The sequence below is a fragment of the Vigna angularis genome, chromosome 8 (genome assembly GCF_016808095.1).
Source record: "Vigna angularis cultivar LongXiaoDou No.4 chromosome 8, ASM1680809v1, whole genome shotgun sequence".
Classification (NCBI taxonomy): domain Eukaryota; kingdom Viridiplantae; phylum Streptophyta; class Magnoliopsida; order Fabales; family Fabaceae; genus Vigna; species Vigna angularis.
Window position 1 is genome coordinate 4,432,724 of NC_068977.1, and position 21,536 is coordinate 4,454,259.

The 21,536-nt window shown below is 32.6% G+C and overlaps 2 protein-coding genes across 2 annotated transcripts; one reads left to right on the plus strand and one right to left on the minus strand.

Moving 5' to 3' along the window:
- The first annotated feature begins 5,554 nt into the window (after positions 1-5,554).
- Positions 5,555-12,835, plus strand: LOC108345544 (ATPase 11, plasma membrane-type). The gene is made up of 21 exons (XM_017584133.2): positions 5,555-5,823; positions 6,120-6,239; positions 6,638-6,736; positions 6,915-7,052; positions 7,292-7,426; positions 7,518-7,697; positions 8,146-8,352; positions 8,446-8,565; positions 8,652-8,771; positions 8,910-9,032; positions 9,115-9,219; positions 9,323-9,467; positions 9,887-10,051; positions 10,139-10,377; positions 10,525-10,557; positions 10,648-10,729; positions 10,934-11,094; positions 11,196-11,381; positions 11,480-11,662; positions 11,743-11,921; positions 12,492-12,835. Exons 1-21 carry the CDS (start codon positions 5,770-5,772, stop codon positions 12,586-12,588), a joined length of 2,871 nt encoding a protein of 956 aa, XP_017439622.1. The 5' UTR covers positions 5,555-5,769; the 3' UTR covers positions 12,589-12,835.
- A 559-nt stretch (positions 12,836-13,394) lies between these two features.
- On the minus strand, positions 13,395-14,347 carry LOC108345165 (uncharacterized). Its single transcript, XM_017583746.2, has one exon. It carries the CDS (start codon positions 14,215-14,217, stop codon positions 13,609-13,611), a length of 609 nt encoding a protein of 202 aa, XP_017439235.1. The 5' UTR covers positions 14,218-14,347; the 3' UTR covers positions 13,395-13,608.
- Positions 14,348-21,536: the final 7,189 nt, after the last annotated feature.

Here is a 21,536-nt window from a genome sequence, read left to right on the forward strand (position 1 = left end):
TTTTCTCTGTCATTCCTATTGTAGCCCCAATTGAAAAAATCAAAAACACTTGTCGTTAAACAATCTTAAAAAAAATGATTTTATAATGAGTTTTCATCTTATAATTTTTGTCTTATCTAATTTTATCCAATTTTCACAAGCATAAAGGAATTGGTAATTGACCTGGAAAAAATCAGAAATACTCGTGGTTAAACAATTTCTTACAAAAAATGATTCTATAATAGTTTTTATTTTATAATTTTTGTCTTATCAAATTTTATCTAATTTTCACAAGCATAATGACATCAAAGGAATTGGTAATTGGCCTGGAAAAAAAATCAGAAACACTCATTGTTAAACAATTTCTTACAAAAAATGACTTTATAATGAGTTTTCATTTTATAATTTTTGTCGTATATAATTTTATCTAATTTTCACAAGCATAATGACATCCAAAAGAATTGGTAATTGGCCTGGAGGGTTTTTTTAGAGATGATGATTCAACATATACAAATGATGAAATTAGAGAGGTTAGTAAAGATTGTGAAATTGAAGAGATCTTGAATGAACCTTTGCTTGAAGGTGAATATGTCAATGACTCAACTCTTTACAAAGGCAAATTGTTTAAAGGCAAATGTTTCTGATTTTTTCAATTGGAACTACAGTAGGAATGACAGGAAAAAGGTTGGAGTGAGAGAGATGAAAGAGAAAGAATTGACAGGAATGAGAGAGGTGAGTAAGGGTTTGGGGTTTTTTTTTTTTTAAGTTTTGAGAATGAAAATTATTAAAATACCCTTAACCTTAAAACTTAGAATCCATGATATATAAGGGTATTTTTGTCTACTAAAACCCGGTCCACATTGCTAAAACGTACCAACTGAAAAACAATATATATATATATATATATATATATATATATATATATATATATATATATATATATATATATATGGGGTTATGGATTCTAAGTTTTAAGGTTAAGGGTATTTTAATAATTTTCATTCTTAAAACTAAAAAAAAAAACTTCAAACCCTTCCTCATCTCTCTCATTCCTCTCAATCCTTTCTTTTTCGTCTTTCTCACTCCAACCTTTTTTCTGTCATCCCTACTGTAGCCCTAATTGAAAAAATTAGAAACATTTGTCGTTAAACAATTTGTCTTTGTAAAGAGTTGAGTCATTGACATATTCACCTTCAGACAAAGGTTCATTCAAGATCTCTTCAATTTCACCATTTTCACTAACCTCTCTAATTTCATCATCTGTATATGTTGAATCATCATTTCTAAAAAACCCTCTAGACCAATTACCAATTCTTTTGGATGTCATTATGCTTGTGAAAATTAGATAAAATTATATATGACAAAAATTATAAAATGAAAGTTCATTATAAAATCTTTTTTTGTAAGAAATTGTTTAACAACGAGTGTTTCTGATTTTTTTTCCAAGCCAATTGCCAATTCCTCTGATGTCATTATACTTGTGAAAATTAGATAAATAAGACAAAAATTATAAAATGAAAACTCATTATAAAATCATTTTTTTGTAAGAAATTGTTTAACAACGACTATTTCTGATTTTTTCCAGGTCAATTACCAATTTCTTTATGCTTGTGAAAGAGAGAGGGTCGAGAGGAATGAAGGAGGTGAGCAAGGATTTGGGGATTTCTTTTTTTTTAGTTTGAGAATGAAAATTATTAAAATATCGTTAACCTTAAAACTTAGAATCCATGATATATAAAGATATTTTTATCTACTAAAATCCGGTAAGCATTCAACTGAAAAACAAGCATTAGCAAACTCCTATATATATATATATATATATATATATATATATAGATTAAATAGTAAATATTATGTGAATAGTTTGTTAATTTTATTTATTTTCTATATCTTTTACATATACCAATTCGATTCAGAAAAACTTATAAATACAATATAGTTTTATAAATTTTCGCACTCAATCTATAATACTTACTCTTATATACTTAATCTTTTCTATATATTCTTATTAATTTGAGTATTGGATAATATAGATTTTTCCTTTTCATCTTCGTGGTTTGCCATAAACTTTCTTGCTTCACCTCGGAAAATCTGCATTCTTTTTCTGTAAAAAACAATAATAAAGAATTATGATAAAGTTCTTACTACTTTTGTGGACTAAGATGGTGCTATAAAGTCAATTTGATTTTTATTTATTGAAAATCTAATGCTTTTAATTAAATTAATTATAGTTTTTTTAATCTGATAAATTAATCAGTTATATTTATAAAAAAAAAAACCCACAAATATTGTCAAAGCTAGGAATAAGAGAAATTATATGTTCAATTAAAAACTCACCATACCCTTCAAACATCATTCCACAAAAACAAACATATAATTAGTGAAATTATGTATAATAACTCCTATGAAACATGAAACCTAATAACACATGTTGTTGCTGAAGCAATGCTTGAATTGGGAAGTCTAAGATTTAGGTAAAGATTTTGCAAGCCTAGAAGGAAGATAAGTTCAAAATACATTAATTGAGAAGGTCACCATTTTTGTCTTATGTGAAGAGAGAATGAAGAAGATAAGGAAATAGTGAAGATGAAGTGTCTTGTTTTAATAACTTGCACAACTCATGTTTCCACCATCAATGGTTATTAACCCTAGTTTGGCCCTTAGAAATTCAAGTGAGACACGACACTTCATGCTTATTTTTTCTTATTCTTAAAGCCAATCATTTTTTATTCAACAAGAGAACTAAGTAGATACATTTCAAGATCACCAACTCGGTCATATTGCTTCATAGTATTATATTATATTTCAACATAAAGAATCTAAACCAAAACTATTTTTGAAAAACTTAATATTTTTTATGATTTGTAGTTATATAGGTTTCAAATTTTACTCTACAATTTTATTTGTTTCTATGTTATTATTTCTTTTATTTTGTTATGTTTTTTTTTATCTCTCCAACCCATTTTCTTTATTTTGTTAAATAAGTTGATGCTCGATGTAAATAATCTTAAATTGATTCAATAAAAGTTAATCAATTTAAATTTAAATATATTGTGATCATTCTCCTACTTTTTTGTTTTATCTTAAAAAGTAATAAATTTAAGTGAATATAAATATGAAACAATCTTGTAAGTGTAATAACAACAAGGAAATTTAAACTTAAGATTTAAATTTTGTATTATATTTAATAGTTTCACATCATTAATATCACAGGTAATTTAGATTTTTTTTTCTTTCAACTGTCTGTCTGAAACATCTTTTAATAATACAATTATAACAAAGTTATAAGTTTTATAACAAACAATTTCTAAAATGTAATGATTTACTTTAATGATATCATCTTAATAAACTTCATCTATAAGATGAAAACAAAATCTTAAGCACAAGTTTTCATTTTTAGAAGTTGAAACTCTCGTTCCCTTAACCTCAACTTTTTCTTAGTCCTGGACTAACAATAGTTTAAATATTTAAAATGAATAATTTTTTGAATGAAAAGATTAATCTTAATATTATCTCGATAAATTTAATCTTAAAACAAAAGGTATTTAATATTGTGAGTTTCATAAAATCTCATTTCAATACTGAAGTTTAGAATATCAGCAACATCAGCATCAAACTGAGAGTTGAAGATTGATTCAAACATGTTTAAGCTATCTGATTAATTAGTCAAATACTAATCAACCATCAAATTCCTTAAAAGCAATATAGCAACTGAAGAGTGTACACGTTAATCTCTTCACTAATCCTTATTATTAAGCAAAAAATATGTGGTGGAAAAGATTTGATTGTAATTGGTAGTTGTGTGTTGTCTTTTGCAGTGCCTAATCATAGTTTGTGTTTGTGTGGACACCTCTATCGTTCTTCCAAAGGCTGTTTTTTCTCTTTGTTTTGTTTTATTACATGCTGTTTTTAATTTCGTGGTCAATAAAAAACTATTTTCGTTTTATTTTGAATTTAATAACAATTATTAACAATATTAATTTCATACTTTCACGAAATCGCTTTTAAATGATTTGTTAGGTAATTATAGGAAAAGGTAAGATGTTTACCCTTTCTCGGTAATTTATAATAGAATAACGATTCTAAAACACACGAATTATATTTAAAGATGATCAACCTTAAAAATATTATTTATTTTCTCTGGTTTTTGACATAAAAGTATATTAAGTATAACATTTCTTAGATTTGTTAAGCTGTCGTGTCATGTTAGAAATTGCAAGACAAATTTCTTGAATATATATATATTTTTTAATTATCTTTAACTAAGAATTAAATTTGTGACTTTGAACTTAATGTTAATCATTAAATTTAATGCTTATTAATTTACCTCACTTGTACTGAAAACAATTAGTACATCATATAAGAGTAAAAAATTGTTTATTTACTTGTAGTATTAAAAGTAAAGATATGGCTTGTAAAACAATTAATACTTTATTTCATCTTAAAAAATAGCACTTAGATTGAACATTTTTCTTCTTTCAATGCAAGAAGCATTTTATGTGATGTTAAAGTAAGGTAAGAAAATTAGAAGTTTAGGAACAAATTGTGATTTTGTGAACACAATCATTTACATTGAGAGTTATAACTATGGAATTGATGAGTGCCCTAAACTAATTTATATTAATGATTTAATAATGGTAATGATGTAACGTAGGGTACCCTACACTCACTCATAGAAAACTATTTTTATCTTCTTGATTGGTATGCTCTCTACGTCACTTTTTCAACAACTCAATTAATATAAGTAATTTTTTCATCAAACACGTTGTCATTACATCATATTATAAAAATTTTAAAATATCATTTCTTTATTATAATTAAGTTGAGGCATCAAAACCCATTGAAGCTGTTAACACAAGAAAAAAAAAAGTTAAGTATAAATGTTTCTTTTTTATATTAATTTTTAACTATAATTAGAGTTTAATTAGACAAAAGGGTCAATTTTAGTAAAATATTTTTTTCCCGCCTTTTTGTTGTCTTTAATGAGAAATTATGTGACTGATATAAATTAGAAAACAATGTAACTATTTTCTAAATAATAAGAGTGAAAATAGAAAATAATATTAAAAACTTATAATATTTAAGATTTGAAATAATAAATAGACTAAAATAAATAAGAACATCTCTATATTCTAAAAATTAAAAACTTATATGAATCTTTATATTTTTATGATAGAAGTTACTAAAGTAAAACTCTAATAATAATCAAAACAACATCCAAAACACCAAATGAAAATATTCTTAATTTATGTTTAGAAAAATTTAAATCCAAACAGGATTAACCTTGCATGAAATGATATCACTATCAATGAAAGACACTAGGGCACTATATTGAGAACTGAGCACAAATATATATACTAGAACAACAAAAAAAACATTAGGAGAATACCGATATATCAAATAATCTAAAGTTGAAAAGTATAATTTTTACGATTAATAAATAATTATATATTTAATATGGAGGTAGAAAAGAGTCTAGAATAAATAATAAATAAAGACACGATAAGTACAAGTGTGGAATATTGTAGAAACAAAGTGTACCTGAAAGTACATGAAATCCTCATAGAGCTGTTTACCATGCTGTCGTTAAAAAGCTGCCACATCTAGAGTTAGGACACACAATAAACCAAAAGCAGAAGAAACGTCACAGCACACATTCTAAATTGGGATGAAGAGGTGAAGGGAGAAAAAAAAACAGAGGAAGTGCTCTGTTTTCATTGTGGTTTCTCTGGGTTTGTGATATTCATCAAAAGATCTCACCTTTAGTGCTGTGGACAAGTTTTGGTTGAGATGGCTGACAAGGAAGAAGCCATGCATGCTGTTTTGAAGGAAGCTGTGGATTTGGTACTGAACAGACCAACCCATACCTCTGTTTCTTACTTCTTTGTTCACAGAATTGCTTCAACTTTGTGAACCGTTTATCTTTGGTTCCTGTCCTGTGATTTTGCAGTTTTTTTAGTACTTTTTAAAGAAAAAAAATATGGGGATGGTGAGTGTTTTCTGGGTTTTGTTTTGTTGTTTTTGGAGTTGGGAGTTTAAAGTTTTGTTCTGTTTTTGGCAAATTTCCACTGTTTTAGTTTGGATTTTTATTGTTTTGAATTTATTTATTTATTGTTACATTTGGTTAAATTTTTTTGCAGGAAAACGTGCCACTTGAAGAGGTTTTTCAGACTCTGAGGTGTGATTCAAATGGACTCACAACAAAATCTGCTGAGGAGAGATTGGCCATTTTTGGTCACAACAAACTTGAGGAGAAACAGGTGCTTCCCTTCAATTTTTCTTCTTCTTCTTCTTCTTTTGCCTTTTCCTTCTTCAGTAGGGAAAGGTGCTTTGTAGTTGCAGATGGGGAAGCCTCCCTTTCTCCATTATTTGATGGGAAAAATTTAAAGTACACCTCCATTTTGGGTTGAAAGGAAAAGAGAGATGGACAGGGAAAAAAAGAGTAAGGAAAGTGACATATATGGTAAGTGATATGATGAAAAAGGAATAGACATAGAAAGAAAAATGAGGTCAAAGGAAATCAAAGAGAGTTGATATCATATTATGAGTTGCTGGTAATAAATTTATTGAGAAAGCGAGCTGCTCCTACTTTTAATTGGAAGCTGGTTCCTAGATGCAATTTAAGTTTTTTGTGCTGAACTTTTTGTTGTTTTTGCAGGAGAGCAAGGTTTTGAAGTTTTTGGGATTTATGTGGAATCCTCTTTCATGGGTCATGGAAGCTGCAGCAATCATGGCCATTGCTATGGCCAATGGAGGCGTAAGTTGCTGCACACCTTTAATAATTGTTTTGTTTAAAATGTTTATTTTGATTTCTGTGTGTGAATGCTGAGAATGGAAGAAAGACTTTCTGAAATAGTAGTACAAGTTTCTTTTGGAATTGCATTATGTTATTGGTTTTGCCAATTTCCTGAGTTTTTCATCTTCACATTCATCAGGGCAAACCTCCTGATTGGCAAGACTTCGTTGGGATTATCACACTCCTTATTATCAATTCAACAATAAGTTTCATAGAGGAGAACAATGCTGGTAACGCCGCAGCAGCTTTGATGGCTCGTCTAGCACCTAAAGCAAAGGTATTAGTTGTTAGGTAACTCATTTTCAAGAAAGTGAAAATAATTTGCTTCCATTTGATGTATCTCAATTCATGCACCGATTAATATCAGCCATAATAACTGGTTTCATGTTGGGCTAACATGATTCCTAAGAGATCCTATGTTGTTGTGGATAGCATACAATAAAGGACTTTGGTGTGAAATATGATGTTTTGTCTTAATTTGACTTTTACTGATAATATTATAAAATTCTTATTCAGGTCCTTCGGGATGGGAAATGGATTGAGGAGGATGCCAGTGTTCTTGTTCCAGGGGATATAGTTAGTGTTAAGCTAGGTGATATTATCCCTGCGGATGCTCGTTTACTTGAAGGTGATCCGTTGAAGATTGATCAGGTGCAACTTGTAGTCTTTACTGTTTCATCTTCTGCTATTTGATTATCATATTTATTTTGTTGGTTGCTTAAGCTTCTGGTTTGGGTTACAGTCCGCACTTACTGGTGAGTCTCTTCCTGTCACAAAAGGCCCTGGTGATAGTGTTTATTCAGGCTCCACATGCAAGCAGGGAGAGATAAATGCAGTTGTTATAGCCACGGGAGTTCATACCTTCTTTGGCAAAGCTGCTCACCTTGTGGACTCCACAAATCAAGTTGGTCATTTTCAGAAGGTAAAATGAACTTCAATCTCTTTAATAAAACTGTATTTCTTCAAAAATAAGAAGGAAATAAATAATTTACTGGGCAGATGCAACTTAATGTCACTCAGTGCAGGACTAGGACCTAAAGAATTAGCAAGACTTTACTGTGGTATTGTTTAGCAAATATATGGGTTTTGTTCTATGTCTGGTACATTTTTAAATTAGAACATAATAGAAGGTGGTACATTTTGGTTTCACTGAAAACGGAGGAACCAAAAAGAAAAGAATATAACAAAATGTCTTGTATTATCTTCTCCATGTGCTTACCACTACCTAAAGATAATTTAAGAAAACATGAAGTGATATGTGATTTTAATTTGTTGGCTTCAATGAGCCCCTTTTGATTTTGTTGTCTCCTTTATATATAGAACCATTTGCTTCACAATGATACTTAGCTTGTTCTGAGTTACTTAAATAGGTCCTGACTGCTATTGGGAACTTCTGCATATGTTCCATTGCTGTGGGAATGATAATAGAGATCATTGTCATGTACCCAATTCAACACCGACAATATCGTCCTGGGATTGACAATCTGCTTGTGCTTCTCATTGGAGGAATTCCTATAGCCATGCCTACTGTTTTGTCAGTGACAATGGCTATTGGATCCCATCGCTTAGCTCAACAGGTAGACATTAGTGCTTCTCGAAAAGTGGTTGTCTCATGTTTTATATCAAATAGTATAGAATTTAAGGGGTTATGCATTATACAATCATTGCAGGGTGCTATTACTAAAAGAATGACAGCCATAGAAGAGATGGCAGGAATGGATGTATTATGTAGTGACAAAACTGGAACTTTGACTTTGAATAAACTGTCAGTAGACAAGAATCTTATTGAGGTTAGAAGTAGTCAGTTTTGAATTGTGTTTTTTGCTGATTTTTTTGTGTGGTATTCTTACACAAGTGGTTTTAATGTTCTCTGTAGATTTTTACTAAAGGAGTTGATGTAGATACAGTTGTTCTCATGGCTGCTCGGGCTGCAAGATTGGAAAACCAAGATGCTATAGATGCTGCAGTTGTAGGGATGTTAGGTGATCCAAAAGAGGTACAGTCATATATGATAATCCATCTTTTTCGTGTATGAAAACCATGCTGTTGAATTTAAATGTTGTTGTAGCATTGTGCTCATTACTACCTTTTCTGATTGCTACATGCTGTTGTATCTGATTTGTTTAAAACTTAGGCAAGAGCTGGTATTCAAGAGGTTCATTTCCTTCCCTTCAATCCAACTGACAAACGGACTGCCATGACTTATGTAGACAGTGAAGGTAAAATGCATCGTGTCAGCAAAGGCGCACCAGAACAGGTACTTTCATGAGCCAGCTCACTACTTTTGTATAACGGTTGCTCAAACTACAGAACTGATTCATACTTTTAATTATGACTAGATTTTGAATCTTTCACACAATAAGTCAGAGATAGAACGCAGAGTTCATTCTGTCATCGATAAGTTTGCAGAGCGTGGCTTACGGTCTCTTGCAGTGGCTTACCAGGTACATCATACATGTGTATTTGTGCTCTTACTTTTGCGGTGGAAATAGCAAATTAAAGTTACATTGCATGTCACTACTGACAGCATTTATAACTATTTCGCAGGAAGTTCCTGATGGGATAAAAGAAAGCCAAGGAGGGCCTTGGCAATTTCTTGGACTCTTGCCTCTGTTTGACCCCCCTAGACATGATAGTGCTGAGACAATAAGAAGGGCATTAAACCTTGGAGTAAATGTTAAAATGATAACAGGTATTTGTCCCCTGCAATGTATTATATATATATTCAAAGGTAGAAAGTAATACATTAATGTCGCTTTTGATGGCTCCATATTTTTTTATATTAAATTCTAACATTGATGAATGTAATGGCATTGGTGTCAATCTTGCTGTTGGTTAAGTAATTGGAGTTAATAAAGTACAGGAAGGAATACTTCTGCTTCCAACTTGAATAACACTTGTTATTACAAGTGTGGCTAATATTCACAGTTTTGGCCTCTCCGCTAAGTGCTTGAATTTCTAATCATTTGTATAGTTTGTTTGTGAAGCAATCTTTGTAGAAAGTCTTGTAACTTTTAGGTGTATCACTTGTGCGTTGAACATAATAATAAGATTGTTTATGGATATTTTTTCTGTATAATATAATATCTTTATGTGTATCAATTCTTTTAGGTGATCAACTAGCAATAGGAAAAGAAACAGGGCGCCGTCTGGGAATGGGAACCAACATGTACCCCTCGTCCGCTTTACTGGGCCAAAACAAGGATGAATCAATTGCTACCTTGCCAGTTGATGATTTGATTGAAAAAGCAGATGGATTTGCTGGTGTTTTTCCTGGTATAACACCATTGTTTTCTGATGGTTTACTTTCATATGGTATAATTCTCTTTTTTATTTCTTTGACTTAACATTTGTTTAATACAGAACACAAATATGAGATTGTGAGACGTTTACAAGCTAGAAAACACATATGTGGGATGACTGGTGATGGGGTTAATGATGCTCCTGCTCTTAAAAAGGCAGATATTGGAATAGCTGTTTCTGATGCTACTGATGCAGCTCGTAGTGCTTCTGACATTGTTCTAACTGAACCTGGTCTCAGTGTTATCATCAGTGCTGTATTGACTAGTCGAGCCATATTCCAAAGGATGAAGAATTACACGGTGAGCCTACATTCAGTTCTAACTTCTTTTTCTAACTGTGGGAGGTAGTAAAAGGCAAATCCCTGCCTAAGAACCATTATCTCATCTCAGTTAAAAAAATGGTCATTATGATTATTTACTCTTCGTTTATGATTTTCTTTTGAGCAGATCTACGCAGTTTCCATCACAATTCGAATTGTGGTAAGTTTTATGGTCTAAGGTTGTTGTTTATAAGCTATTATTCTTGCAGACACACGACTTTAATTGCCAACTTTGTTTTTATTTTGACAGCTTGGTTTCATGTTACTGGCCCTCATATGGCAATTTGATTTTCCACCATTCATGGTGCTGATTATTGCTATTCTTAATGATGGTATGCATCTCATTCTTTTACTCTTATATAGATCCCCTTTTCTTACCGATGAAGTCATGGATAATTTTGTCACTATTATCTTATAATTATTGTCAAATAGCACGCTTCTCGTTTTTCACTGATGTCAAAGAGATCCTGTTTCTGATGTCAAATCCTCTCATCACCTTTTTTCCTTCCTTAAACATATCAATATTTGAATGTCAGGTACCATTATGACAATATCAAAGGACAGGGTAAAACCATCTCCATATCCAGATAGCTGGAAGTTGGCAGAAATCTTTACCACTGGAATAATTCTTGGTGGTTATTTGGCTATGATGACAGTTATTTTCTTTTGGGCAGCATATAAAACAGATTTTTTCCCTGTACGAAACATTCTTTCATCAACCATTTGTATAATATCTAGTCCTTTGAATCACTAACTTTGCTCAAATGCTTGTATTGACTCTCCTAATGAAATATTCAGCAAACTTTTGGAGTTTCAAGCCTTCAGAAAAAGGACAGGGATGACTATAGAAAGCTTGCCTCGGCAATATACCTGCAAGTTAGCACAATTAGTCAGGCTCTCATATTCGTTACACGAGCAAGAAGTTGGTCTTATGTGGAACGTCCGGGTTTGTTACTAGTAGCAGCTTTTGTTATCGCCCAGCTAGTGAGTGAAATCAACACAGCAGTAATTTTTTAGTAGCATGTGTACATTGTGAATAGAATAGCAAGATTATAACTTGATAATGTACTTTGGTGGAGCAGATAGCTACATTGATCGCAGTTTATGCAAATTGGACTTTTGCTGCGATTGAAGGGATTGGATGGGGTTGGGCTGGTGTTGTTTGGCTTTACAACCTTGTCTTTTACATGCCACTTGACTTTATCAAGTTCATAATTCGGTATGCTTTGAGTGGAAGGGCTTGGGATCTTGTTATTGAACAAAGGGTATGTGTTCTCAACCAGTTGAAAAGACTAATTCAACATTTGAACCTGTTGCTAACTTTCTATTGTGGAATCTTTGCCAGATTGCTTTTACAAGGAAAAAGAATTTTGGAAGGGAGGAACGTGAACTTAAATGGGCACATGCACAGAGAACACTCCATGGCCTTCATCCACCAGAGACTAAGATGTTCGGTGAACGAACAACTTACCCGGAACTCAATCATATGGCTGAAGAAGCTAAAAGACGAGCAGAGATTGCAAGGTATGAATCCATGCTTTTCTACAATTATATGGTCTATGAAGTGGTTTTCTGTATATGCATACCCTCTCACATCTTATAGATATTACAACCAAGTGAAATTTTGCTGATAATATGCACCTCAGAGCCTTTTTACAACCAAGTGTTTTGGAAGAGCTTATGATGTAAGCTGATTTCGGCTCAGGGCTTGTATGGACAAACTTTTCCAAAAGATTTTCTCTATAAACCAAAGCTCTCTCACATAGCTTATCTAAATTATTGTTTTTAATTCATCCATTAGTTAATTTTAGCTTATGGAGAAACTCGTTTCATCTGTTTCTTCTTATTTTTCTCTCCTAGAAGTCCTTCTGGACAAGCTTATGGTTGAAAATCTTGGCATGAAGAATTCCTTATCTAACTCGTCATGCATTTTTCTTAGCCAGTTCGTCAGTCTTGTGGTGTTCTCTCTCTTTCTTCAATCTAAAGTTGTTTAACTTTATAGTATAGCAATCATTATTTCATTGTACTTTTGTGTGAAAGAAAATGTGAAGAATCTTCAGCATCTTGCACTTATGCTTGCATCTCTCTTTGCAGACTGAGAGAACTGCATACATTGAAGGGCCATGTTGAGTCTGTGGTTAGACTGAAGGGCCTTGACATTGATACAATACAGCAATCATACACAGTCTAGAATATACAAGAGTTTTATGCATAACTCCTTTATGTATAATGGAGTTAGCAGTGTGAGCATAGAGCAACAACCAATACTTTAAACCCGTAGAACAGTTTGTCTCCTCCACTGAGAGCAAGCAAGACATTGTGTCTACACTCTCTGTATGTTTGTTCTAACAGTTTTGGTGAACAGTGTTCTCATGCATGTCTACTTTTTCTAGACATGAAACTATTAATAGCATTTTCTTGAGTTTTGTTTATGTTTACTATTTGAAGTCTACTATCTATCAACAAATCATCAGTTTAAATTGTGATTGGAAAGAGATTTCTCTAAAAATCTTCTTCCTCCTGTTGGAGTTAAAAAACCTGTCTAATCAACTTGTCTTTGTTTCAGTTTTTTATAATAAATTTCTTGTATCTTATTACAATGATAACATCTAACGAGTGTTCTAAGAAAATGTTGATGCTTGTGTTTTTAATAACTTTCAATGTATCACCATCAGTAATCTGAACATGGGATTTAAAATATGAAATAAAGTTTTGCATACAGGACGGTTTTTGGAATTTTATTAAGGAATTTCGTATCATTTGAACCTGTTACTTCTTGGATTATTCTCATTGAATCCTTGTACATTACAACATTCCTGTCTTATTTAAATTTGACAGTGAAATTTGTTAAAGAAAAGCTGAAAAGATATATAAATCAAAGGTTATTTTCATGTATAACTCAACGAAAATCGTTGGAGACTCAGTCATTAATTTCATGATAAAATAGTTAAAATAATTAATTTAATGGTTTGAGTCTGGTCTGTAATCTGTATATTAATACTTCAAATATTTTTTTTATTAATTTCTTATATTCAAAACACTATTTTTCTTTTCTCACTCAAATACTAAATTTGAGATGAACATCTCTTACAGAAATCTTACTCAAATTTCCAGAATGTAAATGTGTCATAATTTTTTATATTTTAAGATTTGATTTATGAAACTTGTGAAGAACTTAATTGAATGAGTGATGAAAAGTTTATAAGAAGTTTTAAGAAGAGAAACGAAAGGAAGAACTTGAAATCTGAGCATTGATATACACTGTTGTTGTTGGTCCAACGAGCTTCCTGGTGTTCATGATGGCGGCGTGGAGAATAAGTTGAATCGTCACATAGCGTCTTCCCAAACCGAAAAACATCAACATTATGGGACCAAAAGACTGCACCATGTCGGAGTACTGTTCCTTTTTCGCGACAAATTTACTGTCGCCGCTCCACGCGCTCAGCAGCAACGCGCTGCCACCGAGCACCACCCCGAAGAAGCACATGCTCTCAGGGAGCGTTAAAACGAGCGAGAACGAACAGGCGAATGCGAACATGGCGGCGCTGAGCACCGCCCAGAGGAAGAGCCTGACGTGGGAGGCACGCGCCGAGGGAGCGGGGGGGAGAGGGAAGAAGTCGACGGAGAAGTAAAGGACGTAGATGAAGGAGGTGAAGAGGAGCATGGGGTTGTCGTTGTGGGTGTAGGCGAGGTAGGTTATGAAGGAGGTGCTGATTGTGGTGGCGAGGAAAGCTAGAATGTAGAGCGGGTTCACGCGAATGGGTGGCGCGTTAAAGTCAACGGAAGAAGTGACGGGGAGGAGCGGTGGTGGTGCAGTCATTGTTGAAGTGTGATGTGGTTTTTTGTTGTGAATGTGTTGAGAATGAAGAAGAGTTGCTTTTATAACGTAAACCGTTGGCTTCTGAGAACCTTCATCTTAGCTTCATGGAAATTTCTAGCGTTTAAATTAATTTCACAGTAAATAATGGCAAAAAGAAATCGCTACGCGAAATTAAAATTAAAATTCGTCTTATACTTGTATTAAACATTTTTATAGTGTTTTAAGTTAGCATTTTAACTGTTTTATGTTGTTTAGCTTCTTTATCTCTACTTAATCTAAAATTCTAAAATTCAGATTTATACTTATTCTCAATATTTATATTAAAAAAGTTGTTTTTTAATAGAGGTTAAAACAAATTTAGTTCTTAATAAATTTTAATTTTAACTTATTTTTATAAGAACAGTTGTAATATTTCTTTAGCTATATGTAATTAACTGAATAAGTGAATTAATTAATAGAAATATGTATTTATTAATTATTTACTTTTATTTTGGAGTGATGTTTGGGGTTGTTTCAATAGTTTCTTCCCAACGTGTTATTCATAATTTCTTTTCTTTTTCTTTGTGATTTTCAGTGTCCCACAGCTAAGAAAATAAAGTGATATGAAGTTCTCATATTTTGTAAATATTGAAACAGAAGTTGTTGTGAGTTGTGAGCAAAACTGCCTCTAATTTGCGATGAAATATTCCCTGTGAGGAATTATGGGGGCAAGGAAACACCTCAAGCAAACTTTTACTTTTACTTCTACAAGAATTAAATAAACTTAAATTAATTCTATTATTTATATTTTAAGTTAAAAATATAATTTCCATTTGATTAGTTTTTAGGTTTTTTATAAGTTTAGATATTTTTAAATGAGTTTAAGAAAATTGTTGTATTGAGTACTTAAACTTTTTTATGTTTTTAAGTGAAGTTCTTATGATTTGATTTTGTTATTAAATAATATAATTGTTATCTTACATAATTATTATTTTTGTTTCTGGTATAACTAAGTTTTAAATTTCTACATTTGAGTCCTTATTATCAAGTCTTTATTTGTGTAATTTTGTTATCGAGCAAAATGAAATGATAATTTAATTTTGTAGTCTTAAGTATAATATTATAAACTTAATAACCCTGATTATATTTATAAAAATTAACATTTTTAAAAATTAAATATTAAAATAAAAAGTAAACTAATGATAGATATAGGGTTGATAAAGATGATTAAAGTTGTATAGTTTTTTTTTTAGTGTCTGTAATATTATATTTGAGACTACAAAATCAAAGAGTTATTCCTAATATTTGATGACATAAATAAATTTAATTAAAAATTATAATTTTTTTAATACTTAATAAACCGAAAATGTTAATAAAGATTAAATCTTAATTATGCAATATATCCGACTTAACATAAGAATCAAATAATAGACATTCGATTAAAAATATTAAAAAAAAATTAATAAAACAGGTTATAAAAAATATCTAAATTTGTGAAAATTTTAAAATTTGGTAAGTTTAACTTTTATTCTTTATCTATTTTCGTTTTCTTTAATATTTTTAAAATAATCGATTCAGCTTGAGCTAAGAGATTAAAACTAACTGCTAAGATTAAAATTAATTTTAAAGTTTATTTTCTTTGTAGTTCATAAGTTGTGAACTTTTAATTTCATATCGGTTACCACACATACTAATATTAATCTAAACTTAAATTTTACGGATAAAGGTTTAAAAATTCATCTTAAACTAGTATTCAAATATATTTTTTAAATCATAATATATATATATATATATATATATATATATATATATATATATATATATATATATATATATATATATATATATCAGGATGCTCTTGGTATTCGCTCTACTTTTCTCTTTAGGTTGATGTTTTGTACCGTTGATGTCGATGTGTTATCTATCGATGAGGGTGGGATGTGTAACATCCCAAAATACAGTAATAACCATAAATTAGAATTAATTACATTTAACAGTAAACATTTCCGTCTTTACACTAAGATCAGAGTTCCAAAAGTCAGAAGGATTTAAGTACAAAATTCAACTACCGTACTACAGAAATAAGAGTTAAGAACGAACGGTTTTACAAAACATTAACCGAACGTTCAAATATCAAAACTAAACGACTAACAACTAAAAGTTTAACAAGCGCTCTAGGGCTCGGCTTTGACTTCCACTTCTACCAGGTTCGCATCTTCCAAATTTTCTTCTTCCAGCATTTCTTCAAGTAGTGCACTTCCATCTGCTCACATCCACACGGATGATCATTGCAAAGACAAGACGGACGTACAAGGACGAGAGACAACACAAGGAAAACGAAGGGTAAGCTTATGGAATTTAATTCATACTTCAACATATAAATTTAATAATTCAAACAACACACAAACATATAGTTCAACATGTATAATCATACGAAATCTATTACTAGACAGACCGTCCGGACTGTATGAATCTGCGTAGCTACAGGCGTCCTTGCACCCGAGTGATGTAGTAACTGGGATACACTCAACAGCTGCCACTTGAGGTTAGCCCTATCCAAAGTACCCCTAAGGACTAGGACCTCCTGCCGTTCCCACACATGACCTACCCCCTCTACGTGAGGATGAGTATTCACGGAACATCAGGATGGACTGCCAGCATTAGCATAACCACAGTCATACTTTACCAAATCCAATATTCAATACATATATGAGTCGTTCCTCCGTAGGACGCTCGTCCAAAATCCATAATCGTATAACCATTCCCTAACATGTTCATCCTTTAAAATCTTGTACTTTATTCTCATTTTCATCTTTAGTTTCAAATACCTAAAATAACGAACGTTCAGCCCTCTGAAGGACGAGGACGAACGTTAAAAACGAGACCTAGAACAACTCTTTGCAAATCAGGATAAGGTCGACACATAATTATTTGACGAACGTCATTGCCACTCGAATCAGTTGAATGAACTGACTCTAGAACTATCCAAATCAATATTCAGAATAATTTAAGTACAAGGCTCTAGGCCGAATCCAAATGGATAAAGAAACAACAAGACGAGTAATTAACTATACTGAGGACAAATCATTTAAATAGACCGACTACCAGTTGATGACCGAACGCGGTAATACACATTTACTAAAATATTTGAATGAACGTTATTTACGCCCGTTTGGAAATCAAAGGTAAGGACGAGTGTTCGGTATAAGACCGAACACTACTTAGGACGAACGCTAGGTATAAGACCGAGCGTTACTCATTTTAAAGTATAAGGGTATAAATATTATTATTTCATTTCAGAGACTCGGATACCGCTAGGCTGAGCCGAACGCTCAGACATAGCATTTCACAGGAGGACGCTCGTTCTTGACCAGAGTTCTTTCCGAATGAAAGAATTCTATTTTAAACCGTATACTAGGAAACCGAACGGTATAAGACCGTTCGATGACGAGCGTACATTATCATGGTAAGAAATATCATATTCAGATTTTTCATCTATTCTAACTCAACATTTATCACACAGTTCATATCTTATAATTTCATATCAATTATCAATTCATATACTTTATAGGATTCGTATTACAATTCATACATATCAACCATCATCATACATACTAAATCAGCATATACTTCATACATTCAGTCAATAACGGACGCTCATATAACATACAAGTATCAATTAAATTAAATAAGCTTCCCTTACCTGGATTAGTGGTGAACGTCCTAAACTCAAGGTTTTTGTTTCGTCCGATAACAGCTTTCTACCCTCAAAGGATCACTTAATTCTTCCAACCAGATCTAACCATAAAAACCAAGAAATACTAAGAACTTAACCCTTCATGCAACCAGAATTTGGCTTTGCATGAGACAGAAAAACGTTCGACAAAGAAGAGAAACTTACCAATTTCAGAATCTGGAACTGTTCGGTCCATATTGTAGCTTACGACGCCGGGAGTTCACCTATGGTCTCTGAAATGGAATCGGAGAAGGGAAGGATGAGTTACAGTAGAGAGAAGAAAAGGTTTTCTAGAGAGAAGGAGGAGAAAATGGAAGGTCTGAGTTTTGGGAAGAAGATGGTGCGTGCAGGAGAGTGGGAAGAAGTGTTTTCAGAAAAATCAGTTTTCTTCCCAATGTCAAACGGACGCACTCTCTCATACGGACACCTGTCTTCCACTACTGATTTCAAAATGTTCCAATTGGACACTTGGCAGTTGCGCGTCAGAGTTTGGGAGTGCGTTTTAAATGCACCTGAGCAGGGTTTTGGGAGTAATAATTAAAGCTAACAGCTGGGGTTCGGTGCATTAAATGAGATTTGACAGGTGGGATTTTGGGTTAAATTTTCAAGGTCTTACAGGATGACCTTGACAGAAGAGCTTGCAAAGGTACTTCGACACTTGCTAGGAATAAAATAGTAAAGTTAAATTAAAATAGTAAAGTTGTAATAAATGATACCACCAACATGTATTGTAAACAGTGATTATATACAATATCTAAATAGACCATGTTCATTGGGTTTAGAATTCGTAGGATTACTTTGTTTTAGAGTTTCTAATTTATTTAATTATCATTAATATTTCTGTTATATGTCTTATTATTTATATAGATTTGTTCCGCAAGGTTGCAATACAAATCTATTATTTGTACTGAGCCCCTAGTGTGGGACAAGATATCTTCGATCTTCTCTACGTCAAGGTGTCATCAACCTTTGTAGCCAAGGTGTCTTCGACCTCCTTAAGTACACTAGCCCTCCATGTTCGAGATATCTTGGTCAAGAGTCTTAGAAATTTTGTAAGAAAATGACTTGTTGTCTTGGGTTGTGCTATCCTTCCAAGTCATACTAGTATATTAGGCCCTAGCCTTAAAGACAAGTGGATGGTGAAAATTTGCTTAGCTAAAATGGGTTTGGCCAAAGAGGATGTGACGTTTTATTAGGAAGGAGGATAGTCATTTAGTTAAGACCCTTTGATTTAGGGGTCTAACATTTGGTATATGAAGAGATACAACCTTCATTAGTCCACATAATTCTTTATGAATAGGCTTTTGGGACATGAATGGACCATCTTTGCCTGCTCTGATAGTCAAAGAGTTCCTAGTTGGCTGGTGCTTGCTTCAAGTGTGTCTTCGTCATCGTCTTCTATGTCTAGTGCTTGGGTCGATAGGGTCCATTTAAAACGTGTAGAGGCATTTTCGACCGTTTCATCTAGTAGTTTTAATAGGGTCGACACTTTCGCGTTAGAGAAGGTGTCGAAAGATCTCCCCTTGTGTGGGTTAACAAGGGTGTGCGTGAGTACTTTTTGAAATATAAATGGTTTTTATCAGTCTGTAGGTTTGTCGAGGCCTATGCAATTTTGGACAAGGATAGTCCAGAGGATGTTGTGTCTTTAGACCAAGTAGGGCAAGTGGATAATGCATGTCACAGTCAAGAAGGATATCTAGGTGATTTTTCTACATGTACTCAGTCCTAACCAATTTGCATGTTAGACTTTCCTTTGATGATTTCACTGTTAGGGTGTTGCACACTTTGAATATGGCACCTACATAACTTCATCCCAATGTTTGGGTTGCCTCGTAAGCATTCAATATTTTATAGGTTGTTAGGTCTGAAACCTTCTCCTATAGTGTTCATACACCATTATAGTACCCAGCCTAAAGATCTAATTAATTGGTTGTTCTTTTTTGGGCTGTTGAAAACTACTTGGTCCTTTTGAATGCTACACTAGGGTGTGTGTTGGTTAGTTTCGTTGATGTCCATGCAAACGATATGACACCTTCCTTTAATATAGTGGTCAACAATACCTCCTCCTCTCCTTGCAAAGAAGCACCCATGTTCAAGGTCTTTCATGTTATTACATGAAATAACTTGGTGAGTTCCACCACAAGTGCACTATTGAAGTTATGCCCTGAATAGTTTGTAAAAACAAAGTTGCACCCCTATTTTGACAGACTTTTATAGAGGGTTTTTTGAGAGATTTGTAGAGAGCTTCTTAGACACTTACCTCTATACTTAGTGAACATTATTAGAGGTCATGACAGAGGATGATTATACACTACTTTGTATTGTTCTCATTTATTATGGGGAGCTAAATCTCTTTAGGTGTTGAAGAAAATATGTAATCATTAAGAAGTCTATTATAATGGTACGGTTTTATCTATTAAAATATATTTTTATTACATGTTTATGAATTAATTTATATCTATTGTTTGATGAACTGATCACTCAACTTATTTCATTGGCTCGGGATTGAGTGGTAACTGGTTTCAAGTTGTGGTCCAAGTAATTCTCTTCCCACTTTTAGATGTAAAGAATATATCTAAGGTTCTAGCTAGTCATAGAGTCATAATCTTTGCAAGTTGTCCATTCAAGCAGTCATTGAAGAATCATACTAAAGTTTGGTAATCTTAGGCTCTAAGTGTCAAGAATGGACCTAGAGTTTATTACATTCAAAGAAAATTCTCAGGACATGATTAATTACATCTTGATAAATAATAATTAAGTCCTTATATGAGAGGCACAAAAATGGTAAAATCTAGCTTCAACATGTTTTTATCATTTTGAAGCCACATTTTTAATCAAAACTTTTTTTGTAGCTTGTTACTCTTTGAAACTAACTTTATTTCCTTACATCAATTTTTTTTCACACTTCTCGCTCATCTTTCTACTGTTTCATTCAAGTCAAACTAGTTTAAAATCGTGTGTATTCTGCCAAATCTTTGTGGATACGACACTTATTATACTACAAATTACATAGTATACTTATTGAAAAAACTGATTGTTTTAGAGCATCAACAACATTGTAGATATCCAATTTGGATAAGTTCATCTATTTTGTCTTTGAGTGCGACGCATTGTTGATATTATGACCAAAGTTCGTATGGTATCGGCATTGTTAGGTAGTATTTTCATTTGGAGGTGAGTTTGCCTTCCTCGGGGTGGTGAGGAGGTTTGCATGCAAGGTTTCCTCTAGTACACAAGACCTAGGTGGGTTCAACAAAGTGTATTTGGTAAACCTTGGTGCTTTGGGTAACGGAGGTTGGGGCATTCCTCTATGGTTTGGCTCCCGGTCTGGTTTTTTTCTTTGTTGTACTATTTTTCGCCCTGACATTGTTCTTAAACTCTTTTAATTCCTCAAGCTGCATGCATTTGGCAACTCTTTGTCGTAGCTCATCCATACCAACAATTTCTCTTTTGCATAAATTATCCGTGAGCGGGTCCGACCATAGATTTGTCACTATGCGGTGGAGGGCGACTTCGAGGTAAAGTTTGTGGATGTTAAGTGCTACCTTGTTGAACCGTTTCACTAACTTTTGTAATGACTTCTCCTTTTCTTAGCTATATTAAT

What these genes read in the sequence shown, in the direction of transcription:
- LOC108345544 (XM_017584133.2), top strand. Translation starts at nt 5,770, where the DNA reads ATGGCTGACAAGGAAGAAGCCATGCATGCTGTTTTGAAGGAAGCTGTG. An exon ending in CTCTTGCAGTGGCTTACCAG is followed by an intron (nt 9,220 to 9,322) that starts GTACATCATACA and finishes ACTATTTCGCAG; the next exon opens with GAAGTTCCTGATGGGATAAA. An exon ending in CTTTTGTTATCGCCCAGCTA is followed by an intron (nt 11,382 to 11,479) that starts GTGAGTGAAATC and finishes TTGGTGGAGCAG; the next exon opens with ATAGCTACATTGATCGCAGT.
- LOC108345165 (XM_017583746.2), bottom strand. Translation starts at nt 14,217, where the DNA reads ATGACTGCACCACCACCGCTCCTCCCCGTCACTTCTTCCGTTGACTTT.